Below are 21548 nucleotides of genomic sequence, written 5' to 3' on the forward strand. Positions count from 1 at the left end.
AATATCCATATCACTACAGTGTGATGTAATACAGGGCAGATCAAATATCCATATCACCACAGTGTGATGTAATACAGGGCAGATCAAATATCCATATCACCACAGTGTGATGTAATACAGGGCAGATCAAATATCCATATCACCACAGTGTGATGTAATACATGGCAGATCAAATATCCATATCACTACAGTGTGATGTAATACAAGGCAGATCAAATATCCATATCACCACAGTGTGATGTAATACAGGGCAGATCAAATATCCATATCACCACAGTGTGATGTAATACAGGGCAGATCAAATATCCATATTACCATAGTGTGATGTAATACAGGGCAGATCAAATATCCATATCACCACAGTGTGATGTAATACATGGCAGATCAAATATCCATATCACTACAGTGTGATGTAATACAAGGCAGATCAAATATCCATATCACCACAGTGTGATGTAATACAGGGCAGATCAAATATCCATATCACCACAGTGTGATGTAATACAGGGCAGATCAAATGTCCATATCACCACAGTGTGATGTAATACAGGACAGATCAAATATCCATATCACCACAGTGTGATGTAATACAGGGCAGATCAAATATCCATATCACCACAGTGTGATGTAATGGCGGACAGATCAAATATCCATATCACCACAGTGTGATGTAATACAGGGCAGATCAAATATCCATATCACCACAGTGTGATGTAATACAGGGCAGATCAAATATCCATATCACCACAGTGTGATGCAATACAGGGCAGATCAAATATCCATATCACCACAGTGTGATGTAATACAGGGCAGATCAAATATCCATATCACCACAGTGTGGTGTAATGACGGACAGATCAAATATCCATATCACCACAGTGTGATGTAATACAGGGCAGATCAAATATCCATATCACCACAGTGTGATGTAATACAGGGCAGATCAAATATCCATATCACCACAGTGTGATGTAATACAGGGCAGATCAAATATCCATATCACTACAGTGTGATGTAATACAGGGCAGATCAAATATCCATATCACCACAGTGTGATGTAATACAGAGCAGATCAAATATCCATATCACCACAGAGTGATGTAATACAGGGCAGATCAAATATCCATATCACCACAGTGTGATGTAATACATGGCAGATCAAATATCCATATCACTACAGTGTGATGTAATACAAGGCAGATCAAATATCCATATCACCACAGTGTGATGTAATACAGGGCAGATCAAATATCCATATCACCACAGTGTGATGTAATACAGGGCAGATCAAATATCCATATTACCATAGTGTGATGTAATACAGGGCAGATCAAATAGCCATATCACCACAGTGTGATGTAATACATGGCAGATCAAATATCCATATCACTACAGTGTGATGTAATACAAGGCAGATCAAATATCCATATCACCACAGTGTGATGTAATACAGGGCAGATCAAATATCCATATCACCACAGTGTGATGTAATACAGGGCAGATCAAATGTCCATATCACCACAGTGTGATGTAATACAGGACAGATCAAATATCCATATCACCACAGTGTGATGTAATACAGGGCAGATCAAATATCCATATCACCACAGTGTGATGTAATGACGGACAGATCAAATATCCATATCACCACAGTGTGATGTAATACAGGGCAGATCAAATATCCATATCACCACAGTGTGATGTAATACAGGGCAGATCAAATATCCATATCACCACAGTGTGATGTAATACAGGACAGATCAAATATCCATATCACCACAGTGTGATGTAATGACGGACAGATCAAATATCCATATCACCACAGTGTGATGTAATACAGGGCAGATCAAATATCCATATCACCACAGTGTGATGTAATACAGGGCAGATCAAATGTCCATATCACCACAGTGTGATGTAATACAGGACAGATCAAATATCCATATCACCACAGTGTGATGTAATACAGGGCAGATCAAATATCCATATCACCACAGTGTGATGTAATACAGGGCAGATCAAATATCCATATCACCACAGTGTGATGTAATACAAGGCAGATCAAATATCCATATCACCACAGTGTGATGTAATACAGGGCAGATCAAATATCCATATCACCACAGTGTGATGTAATACAGGGCAGATCAAATATTCATATCACCACAGTGTGATGTAATACAGGGCAGATCAAATGTCCATATCACCACAGTGTGATGTAATACAGGACAGATCAAATATCCATATCACCACAGTGTGATGTAATACAGGGCAGATCAAATATCCATATCACCACAGTGTGATGTAATGACGGACAGATCAAATATCCATATCACCACAGTGTGATGTAATACAGGGCAGATCAAATATCCATATCACCACAGTGTGATGTAATACAGGGCAGATCAAATATCCATATCACCACAGTGTGATGCAATACAGGGCAGATCAAATATCCATATCACCACAGTGTGATGTAATACAGGGCAGATCAAATATCCATATCACCACAGTGTGGTGTAATGACGGACAGATCAAATATCCATATCACCACAGTGTGATGTAATACAGGGCAGATCAAATATTCATATCACCACAGTGTGATGTAATACAGGGCAGATCAAATATCCATATCACCACAGTGTGATGTAATACAGGGCAGATCAAATATCCATATCACCACAGTGTGATGTAATACAGGGCAGATCAAATATCCATATCACTACAGTGTGATGTAATACAGGGCAGATCAAATATCCATATCACCACAGTGTGATGTAATACAGGGCAGATCAAATATCCATATCACCACAGTGTGATGTAATACATGGCAGATCAAATATCCATATCACTACAGTGTGATGTAATACAAGGCAGATCAAATATCCATATCACCACAGTGTGATGTAATACAGGGCAGATCAAATATCCATATCACCACAGTGTGATGTAATACAGGGCAGATCAAATATCCATATCACCACAGTGTGATGTAATACAGGGCAGATCAAATATCCATATCACCACAGTGTGATGTAATACATGGCAGATCAAATATCCATATCACTACAGTGTGATGTAATACAAGGCAGATCAAATATCCATATCACCACAGTGTGATGTAATACAGGGCAGATCAAATATCCATATCACCACAGTGTGATGTAATACAGGGCAGATCAAATATCCATATCACCACAGTGTGATGTAATACAGGGCAGATCAAATATCCATATCACTACAGTGTGATGTAATACAGGGCAGATCAAATATCCATATCACCACAGTGTGATGTAATACAGGGCAGATCAAATATCCATATCACCACAGTGTGATGTAATACAGGGCAGATCAAATATCCATATCACCACAGTGTGATGTAATACATGGCAGATCAAATATCCATATCACTACAGTGTGATGTAATACAAGGCAGATCAAATATCCATATCACCACAGTGTGATGTAATACAGGGCAGATCAAATATCCATATCACCACAGTGTGATGTAATACAGGGCAGATCAAATATCCATATTACCATAGTGTGATGTAATACAGGGCAGATCAAATATCCATATCACCACAGTGTGATGTAATACATGGCAGATCAAATATCCATATCACTACAGTGTGATGTAATACAAGGCAGATCAAATATCCATATCACCACAGTGTGATGTAATACAGGGCAGATCAAATATCCATATCACCACAGTGTGATGTAATACAGGGCAGATCAAATGTCCATATCACCACAGTGTGATGTAATACAGGACAGATCAAATATCCATATCACCACAGTGTGATGTAATACAGGGCAGATCAAATATCCATATCACCACAGTGTGATGTAATGGCGGACAGATCAAATATCCATATCACCACAGTGTGATGTAATACAGGGCAGATCAAATATCCATATCACCACAGTGTGATGTAATACAGGGCAGATCAAATATCCATATCACCACAGTGTGATGCAATACAGGGCAGATCAAATATCCATATCACCACAGTGTGATGTAATACAGGGCAGATCAAATATCCATATCACCACAGTGTGGTGTAATGACGGACAGATCAAATATCCATATCACCACAGTGTGATGTAATACAGGGCAGATCAAATATCCATATCACCACAGTGTGATGTAATACAGGGCAGATCAAATATCCATATCACCACAGTGTGATGTAATACAGGGCAGATCAAATATCCATATCACTACAGTGTGATGTAATACAGGGCAGATCAAATATCCATATCACCACAGTGTGATGTAATACAGAGCAGATCAAATATCCATATCACCACAGAGTGATGTAATACAGGGCAGATCAAATATCCATATCACCACAGTGTGATGTAATACATGGCAGATCAAATATCCATATCACTACAGTGTGATGTAATACAAGGCAGATCAAATATCCATATCACCACAGTGTGATGTAATACAGGGCAGATCAAATATCCGTATCACCACAGTGTGATGTAATACAGGGCAGATCAAATATCCATATTACCATAGTGTGATGTAATACAGGGCAGATCAAATAGCCATATCACCACAGTGTGATGTAATACATGGCAGATCAAATATCCATATCACTACAGTGTGATGTAATACAAGGCAGATCAAATATCCATATCACCACAGTGTGATGTAATACAGGGCAGATCAAATATCCATATCACCACAGTGTGATGTAATACAGGGCAGATCAAATGTCCATATCACCACAGTGTGATGTAATACAGGACAGATCAAATATCCATATCACCACAGTGTGATGTAATACAGGGCAGATCAAATATCCATATCACCACAGTGTGATGTAATGACGGACAGATCAAATATCCATATCACCACAGTGTGATGTAATACAGGGCAGATCAAATATCCATATCACCACAGTGTGATGTAATACAGGGCAGATCAAATATCCATATCACCACAGTGTGATGCAATACAGGGCAGATCAAATATCCATATCACCACAGTGTGATGTAATACAGGGCAGATCAAATATCCATATCACCACAGTGTGGTGTAATGACGGACAGATCAAATATCCATATCACCACAGTGTGATGTAATACAGGGCAGATCAAATATCCATATCACCACAGTGTGATGTAATACAGGGCAGATCAAATATCCATATCACCACAGTGTGATGTAATACAGGGCAGATCAAATATCCATATCACTACAGTGTGATGTAATACAGGGCAGATCAAATATCCATATCATCACATTGTGATGTAATACAGGGCAGATCAAATATCCATATCACCACAGTGTGACGTAATACAGGGCAGATCAAATATCCATATCACCACAGTGTGATGTAATACAGGGCAGATCAAATATCCATATCACCACAGTGTGATGTAATACAGGGCAGATCAAATATTCATATCACTACAGTGTGATGTAATACAGGGCAGATCAAATATCCATATCACCACAGTGTGATGTAATACAGTGCAGATCAAATATCCATATCACCACAGTGTGATGTAATACAGGGCAGATCAAATATTCATATCACTAAAGTGTGATGTAATACAGGGCAGATCAAATATATATATCACCACAGTGTGATGTAATACAGGGCAGATCAAATATCCATATCACCACAGTGTGATGTAATACAGGGCAGATCAAATATTCATATCACTACAGTGTGATGTAATACAGGGCAGATCAAATATCCATATCACCACAGTGTGATGTAATACAGGGCAGATCATGCAAATATCCATATCACCACAGTGTGATGTAATACAGGGCAGATCATGCAAATATCCATATCACCACAGTGTGATGTAATACAAGGCAGATCAAATATCCATATCACCACAGTGTGATGTAATACAGCGCAAATCAAATATTCATATCACCACAGTGTGATGTAATACAAGGCAGATCAAATATCCATATCACCACAGTGTGATGTAATACAGGGTAGATCAAATATCCATATCACCACAGTGTGATGTAATACAGTGCAGATCAAATATCCATATCACCACAGTGTGATGTAATACAGTGCAGATCAAATATCCATATCACCACAGTGTGATGTAATACAGTGCAGATCAAATATCCATATCACTACAGTGTGATGTAATACAGTGCAGATCAAATATCCATATCACCACAGTGTGATGTAATACAGTGCAGATCAAATATCCATATCACCACAGTGAGATGTAATACAGTGCAGATCAAATATCCATATCACCACAGTGTGATGTAATACAGGGCAGATCAAATATCCATATCACCACAGTGTGATGTAATACAGTGCAGATCAAATATACATATCACCACAGTGTGATGTAATACAGGAGAGATCAAATATCCATATCACCACAGTGTGATGTAATACAGGGCAGATCAAATATCCATATCACCACAGTGTGATGTAATACAGGACAGATCAAATATCCATATCACCACAGTGTGATGTAATACAGTGCAGATCAAATATCCATATCACCACAGTGTGATGTAATACAGGGCAGATCAAATATCCATATCACCACAGTGTGATGTAATACAGGGCAGATCAAATATCCATATCACCACAGTGTGATGTAATACAGGGCAGATCAAATATCCATATCACCACAGTGTGATGTAATACAAGGAAGATCAAATATCCATATCACCACAGTGTGATGTAATACAAGGCAGATCAAATATCCATATCACCACAGTGTGATGTAATACAGTGCAGATCAAATATCCATATCACCACAGTGTGATGTAATACAGGGCAGATCAAATATCCATATCACCACAGTGTGATGTAATACAGTGCAGATCAAATATCCATATCACCACAGTGTGATGTAATACAGTGCAGATCAAATATCCATATCACCACAGTGTGATGTAATACAGGGCAGATCAAATATCCATATCACTACAGTGTGATGTAATACAGTGCAGATCATGCAAATATCCATATCACCACAGTGTGATGTAATACAGGGCAGATCATGCAAATATCCATATCACCACAGTGTGATGTAATACAGGGCAGATCAAATATCCATATCACCACAGTGTGATGTAATACAGTGCAGATCAAATATCCATATCACCACAGTGTGATGTAATACAGTGCAGATCATGCAAATATCCATATCACCACAGTGTGATGTAATACAGGGCAGATCAAATATCCATATCACCACAGTGTGATGTAATACAAGGCAGATCAAATATCCATATCACCACAGTGTGATGTAATACAAGGCAGATCAAATATCCTTATCACCACAGTGTGATGTAATACAAGGCAGATCAAATATCCATATCACCACAGTGTGATGTAATACAGGGCAGATCAAATATCCATATCACCACAGTGTGATGTAATACAGTGCAGATCAAATATCCATATCACCACAGTGTGATGTAATACAGGGCAGATCAAATATCCATATCACCACAGTGTGATGTAATACAAGGCAGATCAAATATCCATATCACCACAGTGTGATGTAATACAGGGCAGATCAAATATCCATATCACCACAGTGTGATGTAATACAGGGCAGATCAAATATCCATATCACCACAGTGTGATGTAATACAGTGCAGATCAAATATCCATATCACCACAGTGTGATGTAATACAGGGCAGATCAAATATCCATATCACTACAGTGTGATGTAATACATGGCAGATCAAATATCCATATCACTACAGTGTGATGTAATACAAGGCAGATCAAATATCCATATCACCACAGTGTGATGTAATACAGGGCAGATCAAATATCCATATCACCACAGTGTGATGTAATACAAGGCAGATCAAATATCCATATCACCACAGTGTGATGTAATACAGTGCAGATCAAATATCCATATCACCACAGTGTGATGTAATACAGGGCAGATCAAATATCCATATCACCACAGTGTGATGTAATACAGTGCAGATCAAATATCCATATCACCACAGTGTGATGTAATACAGTGCAGATCAAATATCCATATCACCACAGTGTGATGTAATACAGGGCAGATCAAATATCCATATCACTACAGTGTGATGTAATACAGTGCAGATCATGCAAATATCCATATCACCACAGTGTGATGTAATACAGGGCAGATCATGCAAATATCCATATCACCACAGTGTGATGTAATACAGGGCAGATCAAATATCCATATCACCACAGTGTGATGTAATACAGTGCAGATCAAATATCCATATCACCACAGTGTGATGTAATACAGGGCAGATCAAATATCCATATCACTACAGTGTGATGTAATACAGTGCAGATCATGCAAATATCCATATCACCACAGTGTGATGTAATACAGGGCAGATCAAATATCCATATCACCACAGTGTGATGTAATACAGTGCAGATCAAATATCCATATCACCACAGTGTGATGTAATACAAGGCAGATCAAATATCCATATCACCACAGTGTGATGTAATACAAGGCAGATCAAATATCCATATCACCACAGTGTGATGTAATACAGGGCAGATCAAATATCCATATCACCACAGTGTGATGTAATACAGTGCAGATCAAATATCCATATCACCACAGTGTGATGTAATACAGGGCAGATCAAATATCCATATCACCACAGTGTGATGTAATACAAGGCAGATCAAATATCCATATCACCACAGTGTGATGTAATACAGGGCAGATCAAATATCCATATCACCACAGTGTGATGTAATACAGGGCAGATCAAATATCCATATCACCACAGTGTGATGTAATACAGTGCAGATCAAATATCCATATCACCACAGTGTGATGTAATACAGGGCAGATCAAATATCCATATCACTACAGTGTGATGTAATACATGGCAGATCAAATATCCATATCACTACAGTGTGATGTAATACAAGGCAGATCAAATATCCATATCACCACAGTGTGATGTAATACAGGGCAGATCAAATATCCATATCACCACAGTGTGATGTAATACAGGGCAGATCAAATATCTATATCACCACAGTGTGATGTAATACAGGGCAGATCAAATATCCATATCACCACAGTGTGATGTAATACAGGGCAGATCAAATATCCATATCACCACAGTGTGATGTAATACAGGGCAGATCAAATATCCATATCACCACAGTGTGATGTAATACAGGACAGATCAAATATCCATATCACCACAGTGTGATGTAATACAGGGCAGATCAAAAACCCATATCACCACAGTGTGATGTAATACAGTGCAGATCAAATATCCATATCACCACAGTGTGATATAATACAGGGCAGATCAAATATCCATATCACCACAGTGTGATGTAATACAGTGCAGATCAAATATCCATATCACCACAGTGTGATGTAATACAGGGCAGATCAAATGTCCATATCACCACAGTGTGATGTAATACAGGGCAGATCAAATATCCATATCACCACAGTGTGATGTAATACAGGACAGATCAAATATCCATATGACCACAGTGTGATGTAATACAAGGCAGATCAAATATCCATATCACCACAGTGTGATGTAATACAGGGCAGATCAAATATTCATATCACCACAGTGTGATGTAATACAGTGCAGATCAAATATCCATATCACCACAGTGTGATGTAATACAGGGCAGATCAAATATCCATATCACCACAGTGTGATGTAATGGCGGACAGATCAAATATCCATATCACCACAGTGTGATGTAATACAGGGCAGATCAAATATCCATATCACCACAGTGTGATGTAATACAGGGCAGATCAAATATCCATATCACCACAGTGTGATGTAATACAGGGCAGATCAAATATCCATATCACCACAGTGTGATGTAATACAAGGCAGATCAAATATCCATATCACCACAGTGTGATGTAATACAGGGCAGATCAAATGTCCATATCACCACAGTGTGATGTAATACAGGGCAGATCAAATATCCATATCACCACAGTGTGATGTAATACAGGGCAGATCAAATATTCATATCACCACAGTGTGATGTAATACAGTGCAGATCAAATATCCATATCACCACAGTGTGATGTAATACAGGGCAGATCAAATATCCATATCACCACAGTGTGATGTAATACAGGGCAGATCAAATATCCATATCACCACAGTGTGATGTAATACAGGGCAGATCAAATATCCATATCACCACAGTGTGATGTAATACAAGGCAGATCAAATATTCATATCACCACAGTGTGATGTAATACAGGGCAGATCAAATATTCATATCACCACAGTGTGATGTAATACAGGGCAGATCAAAAATCCATATCACCACAGTGTGATGTAATACAAGGCAGATCAAATATTCATATCACCACAGTGTGATGTAATACAGGGCAGATCAAATATCCATATCACCACAGTGTGATGTAATACAGGGCAGATCAAATATCCATATCACCACAGTGTGATGTAATACAGGGCAGATCAAATATCCATATCACCACAGTGTGATGTAATACAAGGCAGATCAAATATCCATATCACCACAGTGTGATGTAATACAGGGCAGATCAAATATTCATATCACCACAGTGTGATGTAATACAGTGCAGATCAAATATCCATATCACCACAGTGTGATGTAATACAGGGCAGATCAAATATCCATATCACCACAGTGTGACGTAATACAGGGCAGATCAAATATCCATATCACCACAGTGTGATGTAATACAGGGCAGATCAAATATCCATATCACCACAGTGTGATGTAATACAAGGCAGATCAAATATCCATATCACCACAGTGTGATGTAATACAGGGCAGATCAAATATTCATATCACCACAGTGTGATGTAATACAGTGCAGATCAAATATCCATATCACCACAGTGTGATGTAATACAGGGCAGATCAAATATCCATATCACCACAGTGTGATGTAATACAGGGCAGATCAAATATCCATATCACCACAGTGTGATGTAATACAGGGCAGATCAAATATCCATATCACCACAGTGTGATGTAATACAGGGCAGATCAAATATCCATATCACCACAGTGTGATGTAATACAAGGCAGATCAAATATCCATATCACCACAGTGTGATGTAATACAGGGCAGATCAAATATTCATATCACCACAGTGTGATGTAATACAGTGCAGATCAAATATCCATATCACCACAGTGTGATGTAATACAGGGCAGATCAAATATCCATATCACCACAGTGTGATGTAATACAGGGCAGATCAAATATCCATATCACCACAGTGTGATGTAATACAGGGCAGATCAAATATCCATATCACCACAGTGTGATGTAATACAAGGCAGATCAAATATCCATATCACCACAGTGTGATGTAATACAGGGCAGATCAAATATTCATATCACCACAGTGTGATGTAATACAGGGCAGATCAAATATCCATATCACCACAGTGTGATGTAATACAGGGCAGATCAAATATTCATATCACCACAGTGTGATATAATACAGTGCAGATCATGCAAATGTCCATATCACCACAGTGTGATGTAATACAGGACAGATCAAATATCCATATCACTACAGTGTGATGTAATACAGTGCAGATCAAATATCCATATCACCACAGTGTGATGTAATACAGGGCAGATCAAATATCCATATCACCACAGTGTGATATAATACAGGGCAGATCAAATATCCATATCACCACAGTGTGATGTAATACAGTGCAGATCAAATATCCATATCACCACAGTGTGATGTAATACAGGGCAGATCAAATATTCATATCACCACAGTGTGATGTAATACAGTGCAGATCAAATATCCATATCACCACAGTGTGATGTAATACAGGGCAGATCAAATATCCATATCACCACAGTGTGATGTAATACAGGGCAGATCAAATATCCATATCACCACAGTGTGATGTAATACAGGGCAGATCAAATATCCATATCACCACAGTGTGATGTAATACAGTGCAGATCAAATATCCATATCACCACAGTGTGATGTAATACAGGGCAGATCAAATATCCATATCACCACAGTGTGATGTAATACAGGGCAGATCAAATATCCATATCACCACAGTGTGATGTAATACAGGGCAGATCAAATATCCATATCACCACAGTGTGATGTAATACAGGGCAGATCAAATATCCATATCACCACACTGTGATGTAATACAGTGCAGATCAAATATCCATATCACCACAGTGTGATGTAATACAGGGCAGATCAAATATCCATATCACCACAGTGTGATGTAATACAGGGCAGATCAAATATCCATATCACCACAGTGTGATGTAATACAGGGCAGATCAAATATCCATATCACCACAGTGTGATGTAATACAGGGCAGATCAAATATCCATATCACCACAGTGTGATGTAATACAGGGCAGATCAAATATCCATATCACCACAGTGTGATGTAATACAGTGCAGATCAAATATCCATATCACCACAGTGTGATGTAATACAGGGCAGATCAAATATCCATATCACCACAGTGTGATGTAATACAGGGCAGATCAAATATCCATATCACCACAGTGTGATGTAATACAGGGCAGATCAAATATCCATATCACCACAGTGTGATGTAATACAGGGCAGATCAAATATCCATATCACCACAGTGTGATGTAATACAGTGCAGATCAAATATCCATATCACCACAGTGTGATGTAATACAGGGCAGATCAAATATCCATATCACCACAGTGTGATGTAATACAGGGCAGATCAAATATCCATATCACCACAGTGTGATGTAATACAGGGCAGATCAAATATCCATATCACCACAGTGTGATGTAATACAGGGCAGATCAAATATTCATATCACTACAGTGTGATGTAATACAGGGCAGATCAAATATCCATATCACCACAGTGTGATGTAATACAGGGCAGATCAAATATCCATATCACCACAGTGTGATGTAATACAGTGCAGATCAAATATCCATATCACCACAGTGTGATGTAATACAGGGCAGATCAAATATCCATATCACCACAGTGTGATGTAATACAGGGCAGATCAAATATCCATATCACCACAGTGTGAGGGCAAATCTGATTTCAAAGAAACTTGTTACATGCATTTAGGTGCTCGTGGATAATTCACCGATGTAATTGCATATTAATTACATATTTTGCATATATTAGTCAATATTCTAATAACTCAATAACCACTTACCAGATTTGAATTAAACTTAGCCAACATGTGCAAATTACAGCCTGCAAACCACAGAATGATGTAAAATCAGATTTATTCATTTTGCTTTAATAAGAGTTTGTGAGATTAAATTGCTTTCATATTGTGCTTTTCAAACATCTGAGTATATTAGTTACCAGACTTCTTGTTTAGAGGGAGAATTTTATTCCCTATTTCTGCTTTATCCTTCTAATCTTTTTTTGATTTTTGCTTTTCTTTGCTTAATCTTTGTGTCTTGCTGTACTTCAATGTTGTGTAAAAAATATTAATATGTACAAATTGATGAGATAATTACATGACAAACAATACATAATTGTGTTGTAGCTATCCCCGCTTTCCTCAATTGGATTTCTAATTGTACAAATATATGTTGTTGTGTCTCAACACAGGTATAACCATTTTTCTGTATTATGTGAACTACTACCTTCAGCCATACCATCACTAGTCATATGTCTACAGACTCTAATACATGGTAAGTAAGTCATCTCATAGCTGTATTGTGTGAACTACTACCTTCAGCCATACCATCACTAGTCATATGTCTACAGACTCTAATACATGGTAAGTAAGCCATCTCATAGCTGTATTGTGTGAACTACTACCTTCAGCCATACCATCACTAGTCATATGTCTACAGATTCTAATACATGGTAAGTAAGTCATCTCATAGCTGTATTGTGTGAACTACTACCTTCAGCCATACCATCACTAGTCATATGTCTACAGATTCTAATACATGGTAAGTAAGTCATCTCATAGCTGTATTGTGTGAACTACTACCTTCAGCCATACCATCACTAGTCATATGTCTACAGACTCTAATACATGGTAAGTAAGCCATCTCATAGCTGTATTGTGTGAACTACTACCTTCAGCCATACCATCACTAGTCATATGTCTACAGATTCTAATACATGGTAAGTAAGTCATCTCATAGCTGTATTGTGTGAACTACTACCTTCAGCCATACCATCACTAGTCATGTCTACAGACTCTAATACATGGTAAGTAAGCCATCTCATAGCTGTATTGTGTGAACTACTACCTTCAGCCATACCATCACTAGTCATATGTCTACAGACTCTAATACATGGTAAGTTAGTCATCTCATAGCTGTATTGTGTGAACTACCACCTTCAGCCATACCATCACTAGTCATGTCTACAGATTCTAATACATGGTAAGTAAGTCATCTCATAGCTGTATTATGTGAACTACTACCTTCAGCCATACCATCACTAGTCATGTCTACAGACTCTAATACATGGTAAGTAAGTCATCTCATAGCTGTATTGTGTGAACTACTACCTTCAGCCATACCATCACTAGTCATATGTCTACAGACTCTAATACATGGTAAGTTAGTCATCTCATAGCTGTATTGTGTGAACTACCACCTTCAGCCATACCATCACTAGTCATATGTCTACAGACTCTAATACATGGTAAGTAAGTCATCTCATAGCTGTATTGTGTGAACTACTACCTTCAGCCATACCATCACTAGTCATGTCTACAGACTCTAATACATGGTAAGTAAGCCATCTCATAGCTGTATTGTGTGAACTCCTACCTTCAGCCATACCATCACTAGTCATATGTCTACAGACTCTAATACATGGTAAGTAAGTCATCTCATAGCTGTATTGTGTGAACTACTACCTTCAGCCATACCATCACTAGTCATATGTCTACAGATTCTAATACATGGTAAGTAAGTCATCTCATAGCTGTATTGTGTGAACTACTACCTTCAGCCATACCATCACTAGTCATATGTCTACAGACTCTAATACATGGTAAGTAAGCCATCTCATAGCTGTATTGTGTGAACTCCTACCTTCATCCATACCATCACTAGTCATATGCCTACAGACTCTAATACATGGTAAGTAAGTCATCTCATAGCTGTATTGTGTGAACTCCTACCTTCAGCCATACCATCACTAGTCATATGTCTACAGACTCTAATACATGGTAAGTAAGCCATCTCATAGCTGTATTGTGTGAACTACTACCTTCAGCCATACCATCACTAGTCATATGTCTACAGACTCTAATACATGGTAAGTAAGCCATCTCATAGCTGTATTATGTGAACTACTACCTTCAGCCATACCATCACTAGTCATATGTCTACAGACTCTAATACATGGTAAGTAAGTCATCTCATAGCTGTATTGTGTGAACTACTACCTTCAGCCATACCATCACTAGTCATATGTCTACAGATTCTAATACATGGTAAGTAAGTCATCTCATAGCTGTATTGTGTGAACTACTACCTTCAGCCATACCATCACTAGTCATATGTCTACAGATTCTAATACATGGTAAGTAAGTCATCTCATAGCTGTATTATGTGAACTCCTACCTTCAGCCATACCATCACTAGTCATATGTCTACAGACTCTAATACATGGTAAGTAAGCCATCTCATAGCTGTATTGTGTGAACTAATACCTTCAGCCATACCATCACTAGTCATATGTCTACAGACTCTAATACATGGTAAGTAAGCCATCTCATAGCTGTATTGTGTGAACTACTACCTTCAGCCATACCATCACTAGTCATATGTCTACAGATTCTAATACATGGTAAGTAAGTCATCTCATAGCTGTATTGTGTGAACTACTACCTTCAGCCATACCATCACTAGTCATATGTCTACAGACTCTAATACATGGTAAGTAAGTCATCTCATAGCTGTATTGTGTGAACTACTACCTTCAGCCATACCATCACTAGTCATATGCCTACAGACTCTAATACATGGTAAGTAAGTCATCTCATAGCTGTATTGTGTGAACTCCTACCTTCAGCCATACCATCACTAGTCATATGTCTACAGACTCTAATACATGGTAAGTAAGTCATCTCATAGCTGTATTATGTGAACTACTACCTTCAGCCATACCATCACTAGTCATATGTCTACAGACTCTAATACATGGTAAGTAAGCCATCTCATAGCTGTATTGTGTGAACTACTACCTTCAGCCTTACCATCACTAGTCATATGACTACAGACTGAAAGTATACCCAAGGTTCAATCTTCTTCAGTAAGTTAGGTATACCTAATGTGTACCAGAAATGGAACAACTGGTGCACCTTAAGTAGTTCAGAATTGAGCACATTGACAGGTTCATTGTATACATTTTTGGAAAGAAGTATATCTTATGAATATTAATTTCTGGAAACTATAATATCTTAGATAAACCTCAACAGAAAATGCAGCTCAGCTGGTGTACTTGAAGTGTAATATGCTTTAAATTACTGACTCTGATCTACTGATTAGGCCATCCCATTGCAGTATTTTCTCAGACCCTTTGTTATTTTTATATATGGGCAAACATGGTCTTTCTTTTCTCTCAAAAGGTGGCTTCACTGCTCAGGTGCACAGAGAAGTGACCAGTTTACTTGGTTTTGAGAATCTTGTCTCAATGGGTGTAGATAATTTGTCAATAAAGAAGTAAGCTTCATTTTTATTTTCCATATATATATAATGATTAACTGATGACCTTCAAGGTGATTGACCAACATATGGCACCCTATTGTCGGAGTGCTTATTTTGATGATCAACCAACGTATGGCACCAGTATTGTCTGAGTGCTTATTTTGATGATCGACCAACGTATGGCACCAGTATTGTCTGAGTACTTATTTTGATGATCGACCAATGTGTGGTACCAGTATTGTCTGAGTGCTTATTTTGATGATCGACCAACGTATAGCACCAGTATTGTCTGAGTGCTTATTTTGATGATCGACCAATGTGTGGTACCAGTATTGTCTGAGTGCTTATTTTGATGATCGACCAACGTATGGCACCAGTATTGTCTGAGTGCTTATTTTGATGATTGGCCAACATGTGGCATGGGTATTGTATGAGTGCTTATTTTGGTGATCAACCAATGTGTGGCACCAGTATTGTCTGAGTGCTTATTTCGGTGATCGACCAATGTGTGGCACCAGTATTGTCTGAGTGCTTATTTCGGTGATCGACCAATGTGTGGCATCAGTATTGTCTGAGTGCTTATTTTGATGATCAACCAATGTGTGGCACCAGTATTGTCTGAGTGCTTATTTCGGTGATCAATCAACTGGGAGCACCAGTATTGTCTGAGTGCTTATTTTGATGATCAACCAATGTGTGGCACCAGTACTGTCTGAGTGCTTATTTCGGTGATCGACCAATGTGTGGCATCAGTATTGTCTGAGTGCTTATTTTGGTGATCAACCAATGTGTGGCACCAGTACTGTCTGAGTGCTTATTTCGGTGATCGACCAATGTGTGGCACCAGTATTGTCTGAGTGCTTATTTTGGTGATCGGCCTCCAGTATTGTCTGAGTGCTTATTTCGGTGATCAGCCAACAGGTGGTACCAGTATTGTCTGAGTGCTTATTTCGGTGATCGGCCAACAGGTGGCATCAGTATTGTCTGAGTGCTTATTTCGGTGATCAACCAATGTGTGGCATCAGTATTGTCTGAGTGCTTATTTTGATGATCAACCAATGTGTGGCACCAGTATTGTATGAGTGCTTATTTCGGTGATCGACAAATGTGTGGCACCAGTATTGTCTGAGTGCTTATTTCGGCGATCGGCCAATGTGTGGCACCAGTATTGCCTGAGTGCTTATTTCAGTGATCGACCAATGTGTGGCACCAGTATTGTCTTATTAGATGATTATTTTGCGGTATTTTGTGCTATCTTTATTGTTAAAATTAACTAAAATTATAATTTCTAGCTTGAAGTTTTTAAATGAGATTGGAGACTTTCCTGGTAGCACTGTGTATACTGATGTCAAGACCATTGCTTACATGGAATACTCCACTGAATCACAACGACTTTATGGAAACCCTAATTCAAAGTATGTTGAATTAATTAACAAGTTCATCATGCACCCATCAATATTTTCAATATATTCCAGTTAGGGAATTAATTTTTTTGGCTACTGAGATTGATTTTTGTATTCACATATGGAAATACACAGATAACAATCTTTTTCCAACATGTGAGTTTTAATACCTGTATTGCAATATTACACTTTTAGGTGTAAATTCATGTTTATGGTTTTCTATATTTTATAATTAATTTTACAAGATGAGATAGGAATCTCAATAGATCTTGTCGAGATCTTCTGTTTGTGTGAGAATTTATCAAATGGTAAATAATTTTTGAGGTGAAATGTTAAATGTTTTTCTATATTTGGTTTACAGAGCTGAAGGTTGGCTGACTGATTATCATTTACAGCATAATATCAGCAGTCCTGGAATGTTAGAGTTTATCCAGAATACCTCAGAGAGGTAATTGATTCCACTCACATGTCATGTCAATTTTGAAGACAACAAAAACATTATTTGTTTGTTGGTTTAACTTAACTCCTTTTGTACTGCTGTGAAGTATAAATTCATTATACACACTCAGTATAGTCCACAACAATAATGAGTATGTGAAATATGTTCATCAATATATGCCATATATAACACTGATTGATCGTCATTATAGGATTACACTGATTAGCCATCTTTAAATGCCAACACTGATTGGCCATTTTTATAGGCCAATGGTGATTGCCCATCATTATTGACCAACACTGATTACCAATCAATATAGGCCAATTCTGATTGGCCATTATTATTGACCAACACTGATTACCAATCAATATAGGCCAATTCTGATTGGCCATTATTATTGACCAACACTGATTACCAATCAATATAGGCCATCAAAAGGAAAAATTACTATGTTAGCTTTCTGAAATATATTCTTGCTAATTGAAAGTACTTGTATGAATAGTCACATGCAGAAAGACTGTATCCTGACACTCAACAATGATTTTTGTATTTAAGGTTACGTAATATGTATGAAGGAATCAGTGATAGATTGAGTGTCACATTGATAGAAATATATGGAGAACGAACTGCCACCGAGTGGATGCAGACCAGAATGACTCCAGTTATTTCTAAACTAAAGGAACTACAAGAGAAATCACAACAGTTACTGAACACTGTTCACAAAGAAGACTGATGATGAAACAAATCTTTGCAAATAAGAAATGTGCTGTATGTCAAATAGTCAAACTCCACAGGATTATTTTTGAAGGTTATGGTGTTTACTGCTTAGCACTATTCAAAGCCATCCCATAATGCTTCAGTTTGCTCATTGAGTGCTCAATGGATTACTGTCACTGTGTTTTCAGTTTTAGTACTTGATGTGTACCGGTAAATGAGTTACGGTCAAAATAAATTGTATTTTTATGATCCACTTTACAATACATATAACCTTTTGATTTATGTGTGATTCTGTTGATGATGCTCAACTAATACACCAAATATTGTACAGTTTTTAAATTGTATGCCATCCATATTTTTGAGAAAACAAGACATATTGTAAAATTGACAATTATAATTGTTTTATACCTCATTGAACACAGACACAAATGAAGGAAAGGAGGAGTGACACGCTCCAATCGTTACCTGGGTTACATCATGCCTTGTATCGTAGGTGTCATAAAACAACAGTTGTCATATAACTGTAGACAAATCAAAACCAAAACATTTTTTAAATTCTTTGAAATCATGGAAAAAACGTTGAAAGCTAAATCACAAAATATCATAAAGAAATAAACGGAAATAGTGTGGCAAAAATCAATATATTCACTTTGTAACAATTAACATTTGCCTGCTGATGACGTTTTTTTTTCCTTCCGGTTTGGCTATCCATGTAAGCGATGTGTTAACACTGTTAAAAGTAGCCACTCGGATTTTACTCTATCTATTATCATCAACATTCAATATCATGAGAGGGTTTTAAACATACATGTACTATGAAATCATTACTGAAAATACTTGGTTCATGAATGATATGATGAAAAGCACTCCATGTGTGATACAACAAATATCAAATAACATTGCTATGTAAACATGCTGGTAAGTAATATAATCCTAAGTAAATAGCACCCTGCAAGTAGATCATTGACAAGTGAAAGTTAAAACATGGCTCTGCCATGTATTATTTTGCACCATTGTGCAATTTGATAGTCCTGTCATTTTTTTTCTATGTTGATGGACGTGATAATCCTATGTGCTAATATTGTCCTATGTATATTATTGTCTGTTTTGAAAATGAAGTATTGTCATCACAGGAAATAGCTAGGAAAAATTACCGGGGTATATTAAAAAAATTACAAAATATATAAATTTATCAACTTCCCTACTGTATGCACTGTTCTCTTTGCCAATGACCTTCGCCACCTAATTACAGAATGGAATATCCCACCTATTAATAACCTTCAACAATAATAACATTTATTTAGTAATTATTTTTTACAATAGACATGTCAGACATAAAGATAGTTCATATCTGTCCATCAGATGTTGATATTGTGAACATGCATGCATAAATGCAAAAGTACAGCTCCTACTATTATTGAGCCACATTGGCCTTATTTCTATTGAACATGCATGGTGTCATAAAAATAATAATATTAATATTACACAGTAATGAAAAATGACAGTTCATCTTAAGTTGAAGTAAAAAGTATAGAAAAGTAGAATACAAAAAAGACAACAGATCTAAAAAAGAGTACTGTAGAATACTTTATTTTCGCTTGGAATTTATTTTTGCTATTTTCGCTGAAAGGATGTTGCAGTGAAAATAAAATCCAGCGAATATACTTTTTCCCTATATTTCACATTCAACTCGTCAAAAATCAGTGAAAATAAATTCCATACAAAATGCCTTTTCACCGAAAATTAATTCCAGTGAAAATAAAGTATTCCACAGTACTATGTTTACTAAATGAAGTTTTTAAATAATGAACTACGTACCTGTCTGATCAGGTGTATGTCTTGAGTGTTCATTATTATAATAAACTTGTTTGTCTTCGAAAGGTATTGAAAGTTTAGAATTTGTTTCAAAAAATGGCTATACATTTTTGCGCGTTCATTGTTGTAACTGTCACGGGTTGTAATAAAATGATTTTCATATTCTACAACAATGCACTTTTTGCATAGTCTATTTACTTTAGGTATGTTAGGTTGTATGTGGCAGCCTACAATGTAGTTCAATTTTTAGCTTATAGCCACTTGATCTGAGCTGTGACATTTTAAAATCATTTCTATTATTGAGAATTTTAAGATGTTACATATGCATGCATGTTAAGATGTTCTTAATTTGCATATTTATTATATATATATATTTATTTATTTTTGTGCCTAACATGAAGTTAACATTGTTTTGTTTTTTTGATTATGGTGTAATAAAGATTAGTATTATACATCTATCATTTTAACGCCATAA

The 21548-nt window shown here is 37.2% G+C and overlaps 1 protein-coding gene across 1 annotated transcript in view; it reads left to right on the plus strand.

Annotated features, from left to right (window-relative positions):
* Window positions 1-21548, plus strand: part of LOC102804290 (hexosaminidase D-like) — a 55353-nt gene extending 33805 nt beyond the window's left edge. Inside the window, exons 12-16 of the mRNA XM_085502132.1 lie at window positions 13629-13711; window positions 16621-16714; window positions 17992-18114; window positions 18464-18550; window positions 19097-21548. Of these exons, the coding sequence (XP_085358258.1) occupies window positions 13629-13711; window positions 16621-16714; window positions 17992-18114; window positions 18464-18550; window positions 19097-19274 (565 nt within the window). The 3' untranslated portion in view covers window positions 19275-21548. The remainder of the gene's footprint in view (window positions 1-13628; window positions 13712-16620; window positions 16715-17991; window positions 18115-18463; window positions 18551-19096) is intronic.

The sequence above is a fragment of the Saccoglossus kowalevskii genome, chromosome 8 (genome assembly GCF_978046115.1).
Source record: "Saccoglossus kowalevskii chromosome 8, keSacKowa6.1, whole genome shotgun sequence".
Classification (NCBI taxonomy): domain Eukaryota; kingdom Metazoa; phylum Hemichordata; class Enteropneusta; family Harrimaniidae; genus Saccoglossus; species Saccoglossus kowalevskii.